Here is an 11,825-nt window from a genome sequence, read left to right on the forward strand (position 1 = left end):
TCGCCTTGATCGTTCTGCGACACACGAGCGGGAAAGGCTACATCCGCTCTGAGGAAATAGTGGTCACTACCGCAGGAGAGTCCTCTACATACTCTCACCTGCTGGATCTTAAGGTTTGTTACCTGTTTAACGAGCACGTAGTCAATGATGGATCTTAAGCGCGAGTAGGTTGGACCCAAGTATATTTGTGAATATCCTTGTGTTGGTAGAACCCGTTCAACACTTTTAGTTCCCTCTGCTCGCAAACGTCGATAATGCGGTAATCAACCGATAAAATCGCTATTCATCGCGACCACTGCTACTTGGGTCTGCTTCCCAAATGGTTTATAATTTGAAATTTTTCCTCTGAGCAGTTAAATGAATAATTTATGAAATAACTAGTCAAAACTTTCAATCATAAGAAATTTCGTTTTCCCGAAAAATCAGTGTGGGCTGTGGGCGTGATCTAACCAATGGAAAATCTTGTATTATTTTAATCTCATCATTAGTATTGCTAGCTAAATGTCCTCAGCCAATTGTTACAGTGTCAGGAATGCAGATCAATTTCAAGCAATGCAAATGCAGGTTATTCAATTTTTTTTAATATCAACATAGATTCAACATCTTCCGATTTTTTTTACTGAATTAGCCACATCTTATTTTTGACACTCTGCTAACAGTGAGAGTTATTTTATTTCGCTGTAGTTGTTCCGCGACTTAATGTGTTGAGCTTTTTGTTCATATTCCAGACGAGTGGTCGCTTGCAGCAGTATTCTGAAGAAGAGCAACAGAGCGCTCCGACGTAGAGAACAGCGCAGACCAAGAAACTTTGGGGAGGGGAAAAAGGCAGAAGAGGAAGAAAGCATTTACCTCAGAAGATGAGGGAGAGGACGATGAGGAAGAACGACTTAAAAGACCAAGAATTCAAGACGAAAATGATTGTGATGATGAAGATTCTGACGAGACACAGTTTGATGTCTCTGCCCTCGAGTGGTGTAAAAGTAGTACGGCGCAGCCACGCAACAAAAATCCATTTAGAGTACCCTCGCCGATTCTAAAAAACTCCAACAATCCTAATGATCGTTTAGAAAGAGACAGCTTCCGGTTTGCATACTCAACTTAGAGCAAAGAGAAACTGGACAGACTTGGCCAAGTGAGGGCGAACACCTCCGCAACTTTAAGAGAGGCAGTTCATCCGCAGCACAGGGCTAACACCCCCTTAACTTCAAAGGCGGCAACTTATCAACAGCGCAGAGCTAACACCCCTCACCGAAACAAAATTCTCGGCGTTCTTACCAAGGTCCGTTGGTATCTTTACCATCTCACTTTTTTACCAATTATTGGTGATTTTACCGAGACAGACTGGTAAGCTTACCTAAAAACCGGTATTTTTACTGTTTTTTTTTTAGGTAAAAATACTACTTTTATTGGTAATCAATTTCTGGTAACTTTGCCATTTCATCTCGGTAATTCTACCACAGTCGATAAAAAAAACGGCGTTTTTACCAAGGTTCAGTAAAATTACCGAGAAAGTTCAATAATTTTACCGAGATTTCTCGGTAAAATTCCAAATTCCATAAATGGTAATTTTACCAAGAAAAAACTGGGATCAAATAGAACCCTGAATTCTTGGTAATTTTACCCTTTTCTCAGTAAATAGACCGAGATTTTTTTTTCAGTGATGCAAATTCAAGAGAGACAGCGCATCAGCTGCAAAATCCATCAAGACCACCCCTCGCTTCACTGACATTGCATAACGACAGCGGCAGTAACAACACTCTTCTTGAAATAAGCAAGAAGTTAGATCGAACTGAAAGTAAGAATAGCTTAAACCATTTGTGTTCAATGTATTTAGTTTAATTCAATCTTTTTTTAGGTCTCAATTACTTGCCATGTTTCTTGCATTTTTTTGGTATTTTTGCGTCAGGTTGCAATTTGAATTTGAAGAATTCAAGGGTGCTGTCTAAAGCTCTAATATTTTTCTCGAATGTTCATTCATTCTTAAAAGTTTACCTAACAGCACAGAGCGCAAACATTTTCAGTGCGCCCAGTAGGAAACTCAATATTTAACACTCCAAAGGGCGGCCCACTAGGTTTGCTCAGAGCTGATACAGAATCGGACTGGCCATAAGTGACTTTGTGTCTAAGCTGACCCAAAAAACTTCCCACCTCAAAAGTTTATCAAGTCCATGAATTGTGGTGTGATCGGATAGAACTTTGCAAATTCTCGCCTGTAACAGTGGGCATAGAGCCGAGACTGATTGCTGGAGATACCAAGTCTAACATGACCGCGAAAACTTAACACGTAAGAAGGTATTGCAGAGCTACTGATCAGGAAATAATTTCTCTTGAGAATTAGGAGGGACTTAGGTAAATAAATACACACATTTATTCCCTCTGATGCAGAAACAACATTGCTGAGAACGAGAACAAGGGTGATAAGAAGACCTAATAGAGGGGTTACCAACGGCAGTTCCCGAACAACGCAAATAGTCACGGCTGCAGTTGACAGCAATTAAAATGCCTCTCGGGGAGCATCTCGCAGAAGGCGTCAAGCCAGAGGTCGTAGGGCTCAAACTCATAGCTTAGACCTTGTAAATAATATCACTGATTACGATTTGGAAGAGGACAGTTCTCGTATCGGTAAGTATTGTTTTTAATTTTGGAGTGTGATGAAGAATTTTAATACGTGATTACATTCATGGCTTGCATAGCAGTGATAATGAAAACAGGGCTGTTTGTTTCTCTATAGAATCCTGGAAGTTCTGATTTATTAAAAATCAATTTTTTTTTCTCAACTGAATTTTCATAATCCACCAGAATTATTTATATTTATTGTGACCTCCATGAAGAATTCGCTTTTGTGTAACCCTTCATCATTGAAATTAGGCTTTTAGTCTAACCCTACATCATTGAAATTAGGCTTTTAGTCTTAGGTTGTTTTTATAAAATTAAAAATACTTGGTTTTAATATGTTTCATTGGTTTCTCAAAACATCTTAGCTTTTCTCCTTCATCTCTTGAGGTCTTTGTGAGCCACGAAGATAATTAGATTACCAGGTACAAGCAAAAACAATTAATCACATCACATCATTTGTTTTATTGGACTTTCAAACACCTGATGTTTCATGGCTCGTCACTCAATAAGTTTTTGTTGTGATCAGTAACCAAGCATCCAAAATCATTGCTGTCAATTAAACATGAGGAAAAAATTGACAGAAAACGAGATCTAAGGAAAATTAAAAATAAAAATTATGACATCGAGCACCTCTTTTTAAAAAATAAAATGAAATAGATGCATTAACTCACTGTATTTTTTTTTTTTTTTTTTTCGCTTGTCTTTGAATTGTGTGATTCTAAGTTTTCTATTAATACTTTTCAATAGATGGATACGGTAAAGAGACTACATTCTACACATTATTTGAGAGAATTGGCAATTTTAAAAGGAGGAAAAGCGACCATGTTAATTGATTTATTATTAATCCTTTGGTCATTAAATGGTGCCAATAACTCCCTAGACTGCCATTTTAAGTCAAATGATGTAATTTTTCAAGTAGTTAGCTGAGGGAGGTGCTATGGAAGCCACTGGATCATATTAACAACTTACATACAAATGAGACTCAGATTTTACGGTAATTAATGAAGCACGTGTAATTTACATATTTCAGTCCTTCTCATAAGTCAGTTTACTATTTTAGTTAGCTCCCTTTGAAGTCGGTCTGCTTGAGGATTTTCAATTAATTAATAATGTTGCATCTTTGTTACAGCTGATGTTCATAATCAAATGACCCAGTGAATCAACAGAGGAGGACATAATCTGAATGACCCACCAACTGACAGTTCAAGCGAGTTGGATGAGGAAGAAGTTATTAGTTGGTCATGTTTATGTTTACATAAAATAAGTGATGTTTCAGTTCCAAATATGCACATTTCAATGGATGTCAAAAAAAAATTAGTATCACTGCTGGAAGGGAAAGATAGACAACATTCTCTCACTACTGTCTCGTGAATGTTAAAACCAGGTTGCGTTGAGAAGTTGTTGAAGGATTAATTTTTTTCTTACTTTTTGATCAAAAATGGAATCAAGGAAAAGGCGAGCAGAGGAAGAGTTGTCTGACTCTGACAGTTACGCAGAACTCAATTCCGGCGATGAAAGTGATTACACTCCTTCAAAGGAAGAATCAGGTGAAAGTTCTTCTGACAGCGACGAGCCCGTGGCAAATTTAGTACCTTTAGCAGGGGCCAGGCAGCAGCAGGCGGGAGGAAATGGAGACCCTTCAGCGTCATCCACTTCCACATCCGATGATGCTGTTCTAGATGACGCAGAGAAACATGTGTAATTTACATATTTCAGTCCCTCTGATAAGTCAGTTTACTATTTTAGTTAGCTTCTTCTCAAGTCGGTCTGCTTGAGGATTTTCAATTAATTAATAATGTTGCATCTTTGTTACAGCTGCTGTTCATAATCAAATGACCCGGTGGATCAACAGAGGAGGATATGATCTGAATGACCCAACTGACAGTTCAAGCGAGTCAGATGGGGAAGAAGGTATTAGTTGTTCATGTTTATGTTTACATAAAATATGTAACGTTTCAGCTCCAAATATGCACATTTCAATGGATGTCAAAAAAAAAAACATTAGCATCACTGCTGGAAGGGAAAGATAGACAACATTCTCTCCCTTGTGTCTCGTGAATGTTAAAACCAGGTTGCGTTGAGAAGTTGTAACTTTGAAATTAAGGAAGATGAAATAGATTCATTAATTTTAGGCTCATTCGAAGAAATGATGAGGAGGAAGTGAAGTCAGTTCTCTCTTTCTAGTTTAGTTTGTATGCAATATAATCATCTGAATGACCACTGTTGAAATACGGATGTCTTTAAGCTGTTGCAAATCATCTTTCATGTTTTATTTTTCATCGGAAAAAAAAAACTTAAACAGCAATTAATTTAAATTTTTTTCACTCATTTCAAAGAATTCAAGTGTTTTCAAGGAGATATTTTGGTGATTTTACCTTTCTGTACAAATAAGGAAATCTGAGATGAGAATGTATCATTGGACTTATGTATATTTTTATTATTTCATTTCTCTCCAATCTCTTATTGCTACTTTGCAAAAGAACCTGATGATGTGTTTATTATGCAGCAAGGGAACAATATGATGCAAAATCTGTTTACAAGCAGTAACACATCATGTCCAGATTTGAGAGTTGTTTTTGTCCGATTTTAATCAAATTTTTCCTTCAAATACATTTTAGATCAATTTTTCCGTTGTATCAAGCTTTACATTTTTATTGTTCAAAAGTAATGAGGATTTCTTCTTCTGTTCCAGCATGGCAGAGAATGGCGGTCACAGCAGATGAGAAAATGCACTTTACCAAGCGGCAGTCTAAGAAGTAGCATAGTCTTCTGAAAATGGCAGTGTCCGTAGGGAATAAGACCAAAGTCAGGCAGAATAAAAAATAAATCTGTGTATTCTGCCAGCAAGAGGAATTTGTACATTCTGCCGACCCCTGCGGGCACGCCATTTTCTGTTCCAATTGTATACTGGCCGGTATAAAACCATCGAAGTACACTTACTACCTTGCAGATGGCACAATCGCCACCCACCATTCCTACACTATGTACCCGTCAAGTGTCCACTTTGTAGAGCTATTATCGGCTCATTATGCAAAGAGGCCAACTGAGCTGCGATTTTAAACGAAACGACTTATATTACATTTATATTTTTTTTAGAAAATGTTAAATTTGCAAAAATTTACATTTAAATTTTTCATCAAAATTAATTTCTGTTACTTAATGAGTGAAAGTTGCCAGATTGTCAATTTAATAGGACTTAGAATTTTTACTATTCATACATACTCATAAATTTTACTTTTTTTTTCTCCTAGTTCCTCTTTTGATAGGTACAAACTAGAATTTTTTAATTTTGTTATGATTTTCTTTAGAATTACTTTCAGTACTATTTTTTCTTTATTTGATGTTTTTTTACTTAATAAAATGTGGCTGTTCATTATCTTCTGTTTTTATTCCAGTTTTTAATTCTTACCAGTGTAGGTGTGCAAGATTTCCATGAACCTTAGCCCTCTTAATTATTTAATTGGATTGTAAAAGTTTCTAGTATACTCATTAGGATATCTTCCGAGAACTGCATGCTAAGGTAGAGGTTATTTTTTTGTAACTCTGCCATTTTTTCCTGAACAATACGCTCATTAAAAAATATAAGTACATATATATGCATTTCTCAGTTTTTTTAAGAATAGTTCTTCATAGTATGGAGAACAAAGACTGCAGGTTGGATTATTTTTAAAAGAATCTGTTCAGCGCTCCCTTCCTTAGCATAGCAGCAATACCATGGTGGGATTTATTTTTCAAAACCAAAACTACTATGAGTAAAGGTTATAAGACATTTCGTCAACGATTTTTTGTCCGCGCACCTGTTTTTTCCAGTAATTTACGTCCACGCGTTTTTCCGGCACGGGAGTCTTGGTCCACGTGCCAGTTAAGACCCAAAGTTAATTGGCCCACATGTAAATACAAACGACAATTGCTCACGACGTTTTTGGATGAAAATATATTATGTCTTGGAAGAATGAGGGTTTGCTTGTGTTTTTGTTTTGTCTGTTTGGTCCAACGGAGAATAATACAGAGTTTTGGTAAAAATGGGGGAGCGTCAATTCCATGAGACAAAATGCACTAAAACTCTCTACACCTCTTTGGTGTAACAGGACTTAATTATCTTTCAAGAAATTCCCACCTTGTTATACCTGAACCGGATAAACCTGTAGATTTGCCTCAGCTAAAGGCTCTTAGATTTTTCATGTGTACGATAAGTATCTTGATTTATTTTGCGAGGAAAGATCTGTACTTTTAAAGAATGCCTGTCATTCTTAATACGTTTAATTTCGTATAATACTGTGCAACCTCTGTTGTGAAATAGTTGCTTCAGGCGCCGCCGCCGCCGCACGGCGCGCGGGCGGGCGGCCAGCGCAAAACGCGCATTGGCGCCTAAAAACCTAAGTGGATACTTCAAGCATTGTGCAATGCGTGAAGTATCCACTTAGGTTTGTAGGCGGCAGTGAGCCTCTTGCACTGGCAGCACGCCGCTCCGCTCTGTTCGGCTTTAATATTCATACTCGCATAGTCAGCGTTTTTAACTCATGATTTTGAAATGTTAGCACACTCTACATTGATTATTCTCATTTAAATTGATGGGAAAAAAATATGTATCAATTTATCAAAGGAGAATAATAATATAATGTGTATTTTTTAAATATTGGTGGTTCCGTGTCAAATTTAATGATTTCCAAAGCAATTTTTTCTTTTACATTTTGTGCTTTTATTGTGCTGCCGCGAGGTGCACGCGCAATCAAACGCTCAAAATTTGACGTATTTGACTCCAAAAGATCGATGTGCAAATGGGTTAAAACTAAGGATTGCGTGCTTCTTGGTTTTTTTCCTCTTTTATTCATTTTTGCAGTTTCTGTCGGCACAACTGCGAGCGGCTCATTGATATTAATGTCGCTTGGAAAAGGTTTTACAAATATTTGTCACGTTTCAAAAACGTTGCGTTTTCAAAATGAAGTAATAATTTCGTAAAGAAAAAAAGAAAAAAAGTACGTATACAATATAAGGTATATTGTACATTCAATATTTTAAGGATAGAAATAAAACCAAATATTCACCAATGACAATTTAAAAAGATGATTCAAAAGCAGAAAGTAACAACATTTCATTTAGAAAATGAGCAACCATAACAACACCTCCTTCTCTCTCAATTTCTCATTTCCATATTGTCATTATAATTTTACATACCGACTAAAATGTAACGCTTGGACCGAGTCACTGTTGCTTATTTTACGTATGGGCGTAAACTATTGGACAAAAAGGTTCGCGGACAAAAAATCGTTGACAAAATGTCCTGAAACCTGAGTAAATGAAACGAATTGAAAAATCATTTGCTTTTATCGATGCATGTCGACGGTGAAACTACCAAACCACGTATCTCGGTTTGCGACGTCGCAGACTTCCTGTCATTCTTTATTTTTTAAATGAAAAACTACTTAACGTCCAGTCTTGAAAATCTCTGTGATTTTTCCTATTCGTGCGGAGAAAATTCTGTGAAAATTTCAAGGAATGATATTGATTTGGTATATTTCAAAAAAATAAAATGCGAGCGTAGATTTTTAAACACCGCAAACGAGGTACGTGGTTTGGTAGTTTCACCGTCGATGTATCGCTTAAGAAGGCGTTTATATTTCACAAAAGCAAATTAGGATCAGTTTCTACTTTAAGTCGCGAGTAGCATGCTGATTGATTCTCATCGCTGACTATCGCAAGTAAATTTGCAGGTGCTCAGACCTCTATACATTTGACGCACAGTCAAAAAAATAAGACAAGGGGAACTCTCAAAGGAAGCAATATGAGGAAACGTTAAAAATTTAATTTATTCAGACTTAAAATAGTAACAAGAAAATTACTTCATCATTAATTTCTAAGGGACACAGAAGAATTTTTTGGGTAGTGAGCATTCAAATACAATTTTGTGAAGAAAATGTCTCCTCGTTTAAGGATGAACCATTTTATCCCTTCCTTATTTCTACATTATGCCTCAGTGGTTAACTTGCTCACAGGTTTCTTCTATATTTTTGTTAGAAAGAGAAAGATGAAAGTGATCGTAATGTCAGACCCGGGTTTCATATTTTTAAGCACAGCATAGAGAAGTGACGCCTCTCTGGTAATTTCTATGTGAACCATTTAAATACTTAAATTTTAAACTGTAATACTAGTTTAAACTAAAATTTGTTATGACGGAGGGAAAATATCCGTGAAAACAAGTTGACGGCCAGCAACGTTGTCACTTCTTTTGGTTGCTGTGAACTGTATATTTGAGCTTTTACAAAAATATGAGTTTTCCATAATGGTTAATGAAGTAATAAATTGGTGATAACACTTTGTAGATAGTGACAGTAACTACACCAAGTAGCAGTTCCTTTGAATCATCGTGCCAAAAATGCAAATTGATATTTAGTAAAAAAAAAGGGATAATATGTTAATGAGTCTTAAACTATAAAAAGTCTAATAAAACCAATTTAAGTGCTTTCATCAAAAATGCTACCAATCATGACATTAATTTAGTTAAATGCTGAATAGACAAATTTAAACAAATAGTTACAGCAGATACTTGCTCTTTGTGACAACACAAGATTCCCAGAATAATTAAAGGATTAAATCAATAAAACTTTCGGGAATACATCCTGCTCTATGATGAGGCCACATCCCAAATAGCATTTCTCAGCGGAAAAATCGCTATATATTGCGATTTTATCGGCGATAAAATCGCCAGGATCATCAACATCTGATCGATTATCCTCGATTTTATCACCCGACAATTTATCGCGATATTTTCGAAATAAAAATCCGGATAAATGGCGATTTAATCTCCATTTTATCGACAAAAATTTATCGCGGTTTTATCGAACCAAAAATTGCGATTCGTTGCGATTTAATCGCCATTTATCGCGATTTTTAAGGCGATAATATCTCGATATATTGCGACCAATATAATCGCGATAATCAACCGATAAAATCGCATAAATCAATATCCGCAACACTATTCATCTTCCCGATAATCTCAACTCCTTCCAAAATCTTGAAGAATGCAGTACTTTCGACTTCGAGTCATACCTGCAGATTCTTAAAAATTATATACTTAAAGGTGGTAAACCTCTGCAGCAAGCTATAAAACGCATTGAAGAAGTTAGATCTTGCCCATCGTCCAACGACAAGAAACTAGATTCTTCTCCAAAGTGTAGCATTGGTCATAAAAATGGGCCCTTACCTGGGTCACAACATTGCCGATTCAACATAACAGAAGCTATCAAAACGTGCAGAAAAGCAGCAGATACATCAAATTTGGACACTACTGATTCAGAAGACCTCGGACGGGCTAAGAGGAAACGCCTACCTAATTCAAAGTATGCGTCTAGTTCCTCCGACGCTGAGCAACCTTCTGAAACAGGCCGCGTAGGGCCAGCCAAAAATCTTGACTCAGTTCCTTAGCACAAGTACGCCGCGGAAAATACTTTCTTCCCTACCTCCACCAACTCAGAAAGTTAATCCTAAAAACACGGCTACCTCTGCAAAACTGACATCCATTCAAGGTAATAATAGAAGTTTAATTTTCTCAATCTCTTTCAGTATATTTTGGGTACAGAGAGAAGTCTTTGCCTGAAAATCAGTGCTCACTAATACACCACTACACTTATACCACCATCCATAAAAGTTATTGCTGCATGATTTGTAAAGTCAGGAACTGAATCGAGAAGTTTGAGTATTCTTGAAATTTCAACCTTTCTTTTGCACTTAAAGCCACCGATTGCTACAAAGCAAGAAGGCGTCAGGAATTTTTCATGTTAAACTTTTCTTTCCACCTTGAATGAGAGATCCAAGATTTTCTTCTCGTAAGTTGCAAGTTTTAATTGTTTCTCTTGAATATCTTGTATTGAAGAGCATACAAGCAGAATCTGTCTCGGCTTCTTACATCCTCTTATGATTCTTTTGTAACAGGCAAAGTTGATGTTCTCCCTAATGCTGCTGAAGTGCATACAAAAAGAATTGCTGCTTCCGTTGCAGGTCCAAGACATAATCCTAACAACACGGCTACCTCTGTAAAACTGACTTCTACAGGAGGTAATAATAGAGGCGCCTTTTTTTCTATCTCTTTCAGTATATTTTGAGTACAGCAGGGTGTCTACCAGTCCAGAAATAGTACCTACTGATTTTTTAAGGGTAGTCCGGAAGTTTTAAAAAAGCACAGAAATTCCGCAAGAAGGCTCGGAATTTTTCCCATTTTTTTTCTCATTTTTGCCGCAATTTGAGCAAGAAATTCGACACGAACACATTCTGGACATGACACGATCTTTTGTGCTGGATCCAATGCACTTATTTTTTCTTGGTTGCCAGAAAACTATGCTTGAAGTCTGGACTTCCTCAGGAGTGCGCGCACATCAGTTCTCAAAAGTTTCTTTAGGGGCCATTTCGGAAGCCCTCTTACAGTCGCGAATGTTTGTGCCTTGCAAAATTGCCCGAAGACCAAGGGAACTAACCTCCGTAGGAAAATGAAAGGCTACTGAATTCAGCACATTTGCCATTTATTTGGGGCCAGTGGTAATGAAAGACCACCTACCACCTGAAAAGTATGACCTCGTCGTAGCCTATCATATCGCTCTCACAATTTTGATGTGCTCCAGATACTGCTCGAAAGAGAGAAAGAGAAGGTATGCTCGAGAATTGCTTGTTTACATCATGGAAAATACCAGGAAAATCTACAGCCCATCCCTTATAACCCACAAGTTTCATAATCTCATTCATGTCACTGATGATGCTGATTTTTTTTGTCAGTTAATTCCACAATTTTCGCTGTACGACATATCTGCCTTTTTCAGTGAAGACCTTCTTGGAATTTTGAAAGAATTGGTGAGAGGACCAAATCGGCCTTTAGAGCAAGGAATTCGTCGTTTGATGGAATTTCGTCTGGCTCATTTGAAATTTTATGAAGCTCCTGCTGAGAGATCAAGTTTTCCGAGATTCACCGAGATGGCCCTCTCTTGGCCTTTTGCCAAAATCCCCAGTACAGAACTGTCAAGTTCCCCGAATTCAAGGTAACGTCAACAAAGGAAGCTGATAGTTACTGCTTACTGTCGATCCATCGTCAAGATTGAAAATATCGCCTGTGATGCAGGAAACAACAAATTTATCACTGGGAAACAATTAACTGATGCTGCGAATATTTATGGAGACCACTTTCTTCAAGAAACGAGTAGCTTTGAATTGCGTATAGTGAAAGG

General features: G+C 37.0%; 1 protein-coding gene across 2 annotated transcripts; it reads left to right on the forward strand.

Annotated features, from left to right (window-relative positions):
• Nucleotides 1-262: 262 nt before the first annotated feature.
• LOC109037304 (uncharacterized) lies at nt 263-7,949 on the forward strand. Of its 2 annotated transcripts, XM_072300468.1 has the most exons (4): nt 263-564; nt 1,659-1,795; nt 4,432-4,527; nt 5,309-7,949. In XM_072300468.1, exons 1-4 carry the CDS (start codon nt 533-535, stop codon nt 5,374-5,376), a joined length of 333 nt encoding a protein of 110 aa, XP_072156569.1. In that variant the 5' UTR covers nt 263-532; the 3' UTR covers nt 5,377-7,949. The 2 variants fall into 2 exon arrangements, with proteins under 2 accessions (XP_072156569.1, XP_072156568.1); XM_072300467.1 differs by lacking the exon at nt 5,309-7,949 and having other exon boundaries at nt 4,432-5,133.
• The last annotated feature ends 3,876 nt before the right edge of the window (nt 7,950-11,825 follow it).

This window comes from Bemisia tabaci, chromosome 5, assembly GCF_918797505.1.
Source record: "Bemisia tabaci chromosome 5, PGI_BMITA_v3".
Lineage (NCBI taxonomy): Eukaryota > Metazoa > Arthropoda > Insecta > Hemiptera > Aleyrodidae > Bemisia > Bemisia tabaci.

Coding starts and splice junctions, on each gene's coding strand:
- LOC109037304 (XM_072300467.1), top strand. CDS start 533: ATGCAGATCAATTTCAAGCAATGCAAATGCAG. Junction 565..1,658: donor TTCAAGCAATGCAAATGCAG/GTTATTCAATTT, acceptor TTTTTTTTTCAG/TGATGCAAATTCAAGAGAGA. Junction 1,796..4,431: donor GAAGTTAGATCGAACTGAAA/GTAAGAATAGCT, acceptor TCTTTGTTACAG/CTGCTGTTCATAATCAAATG.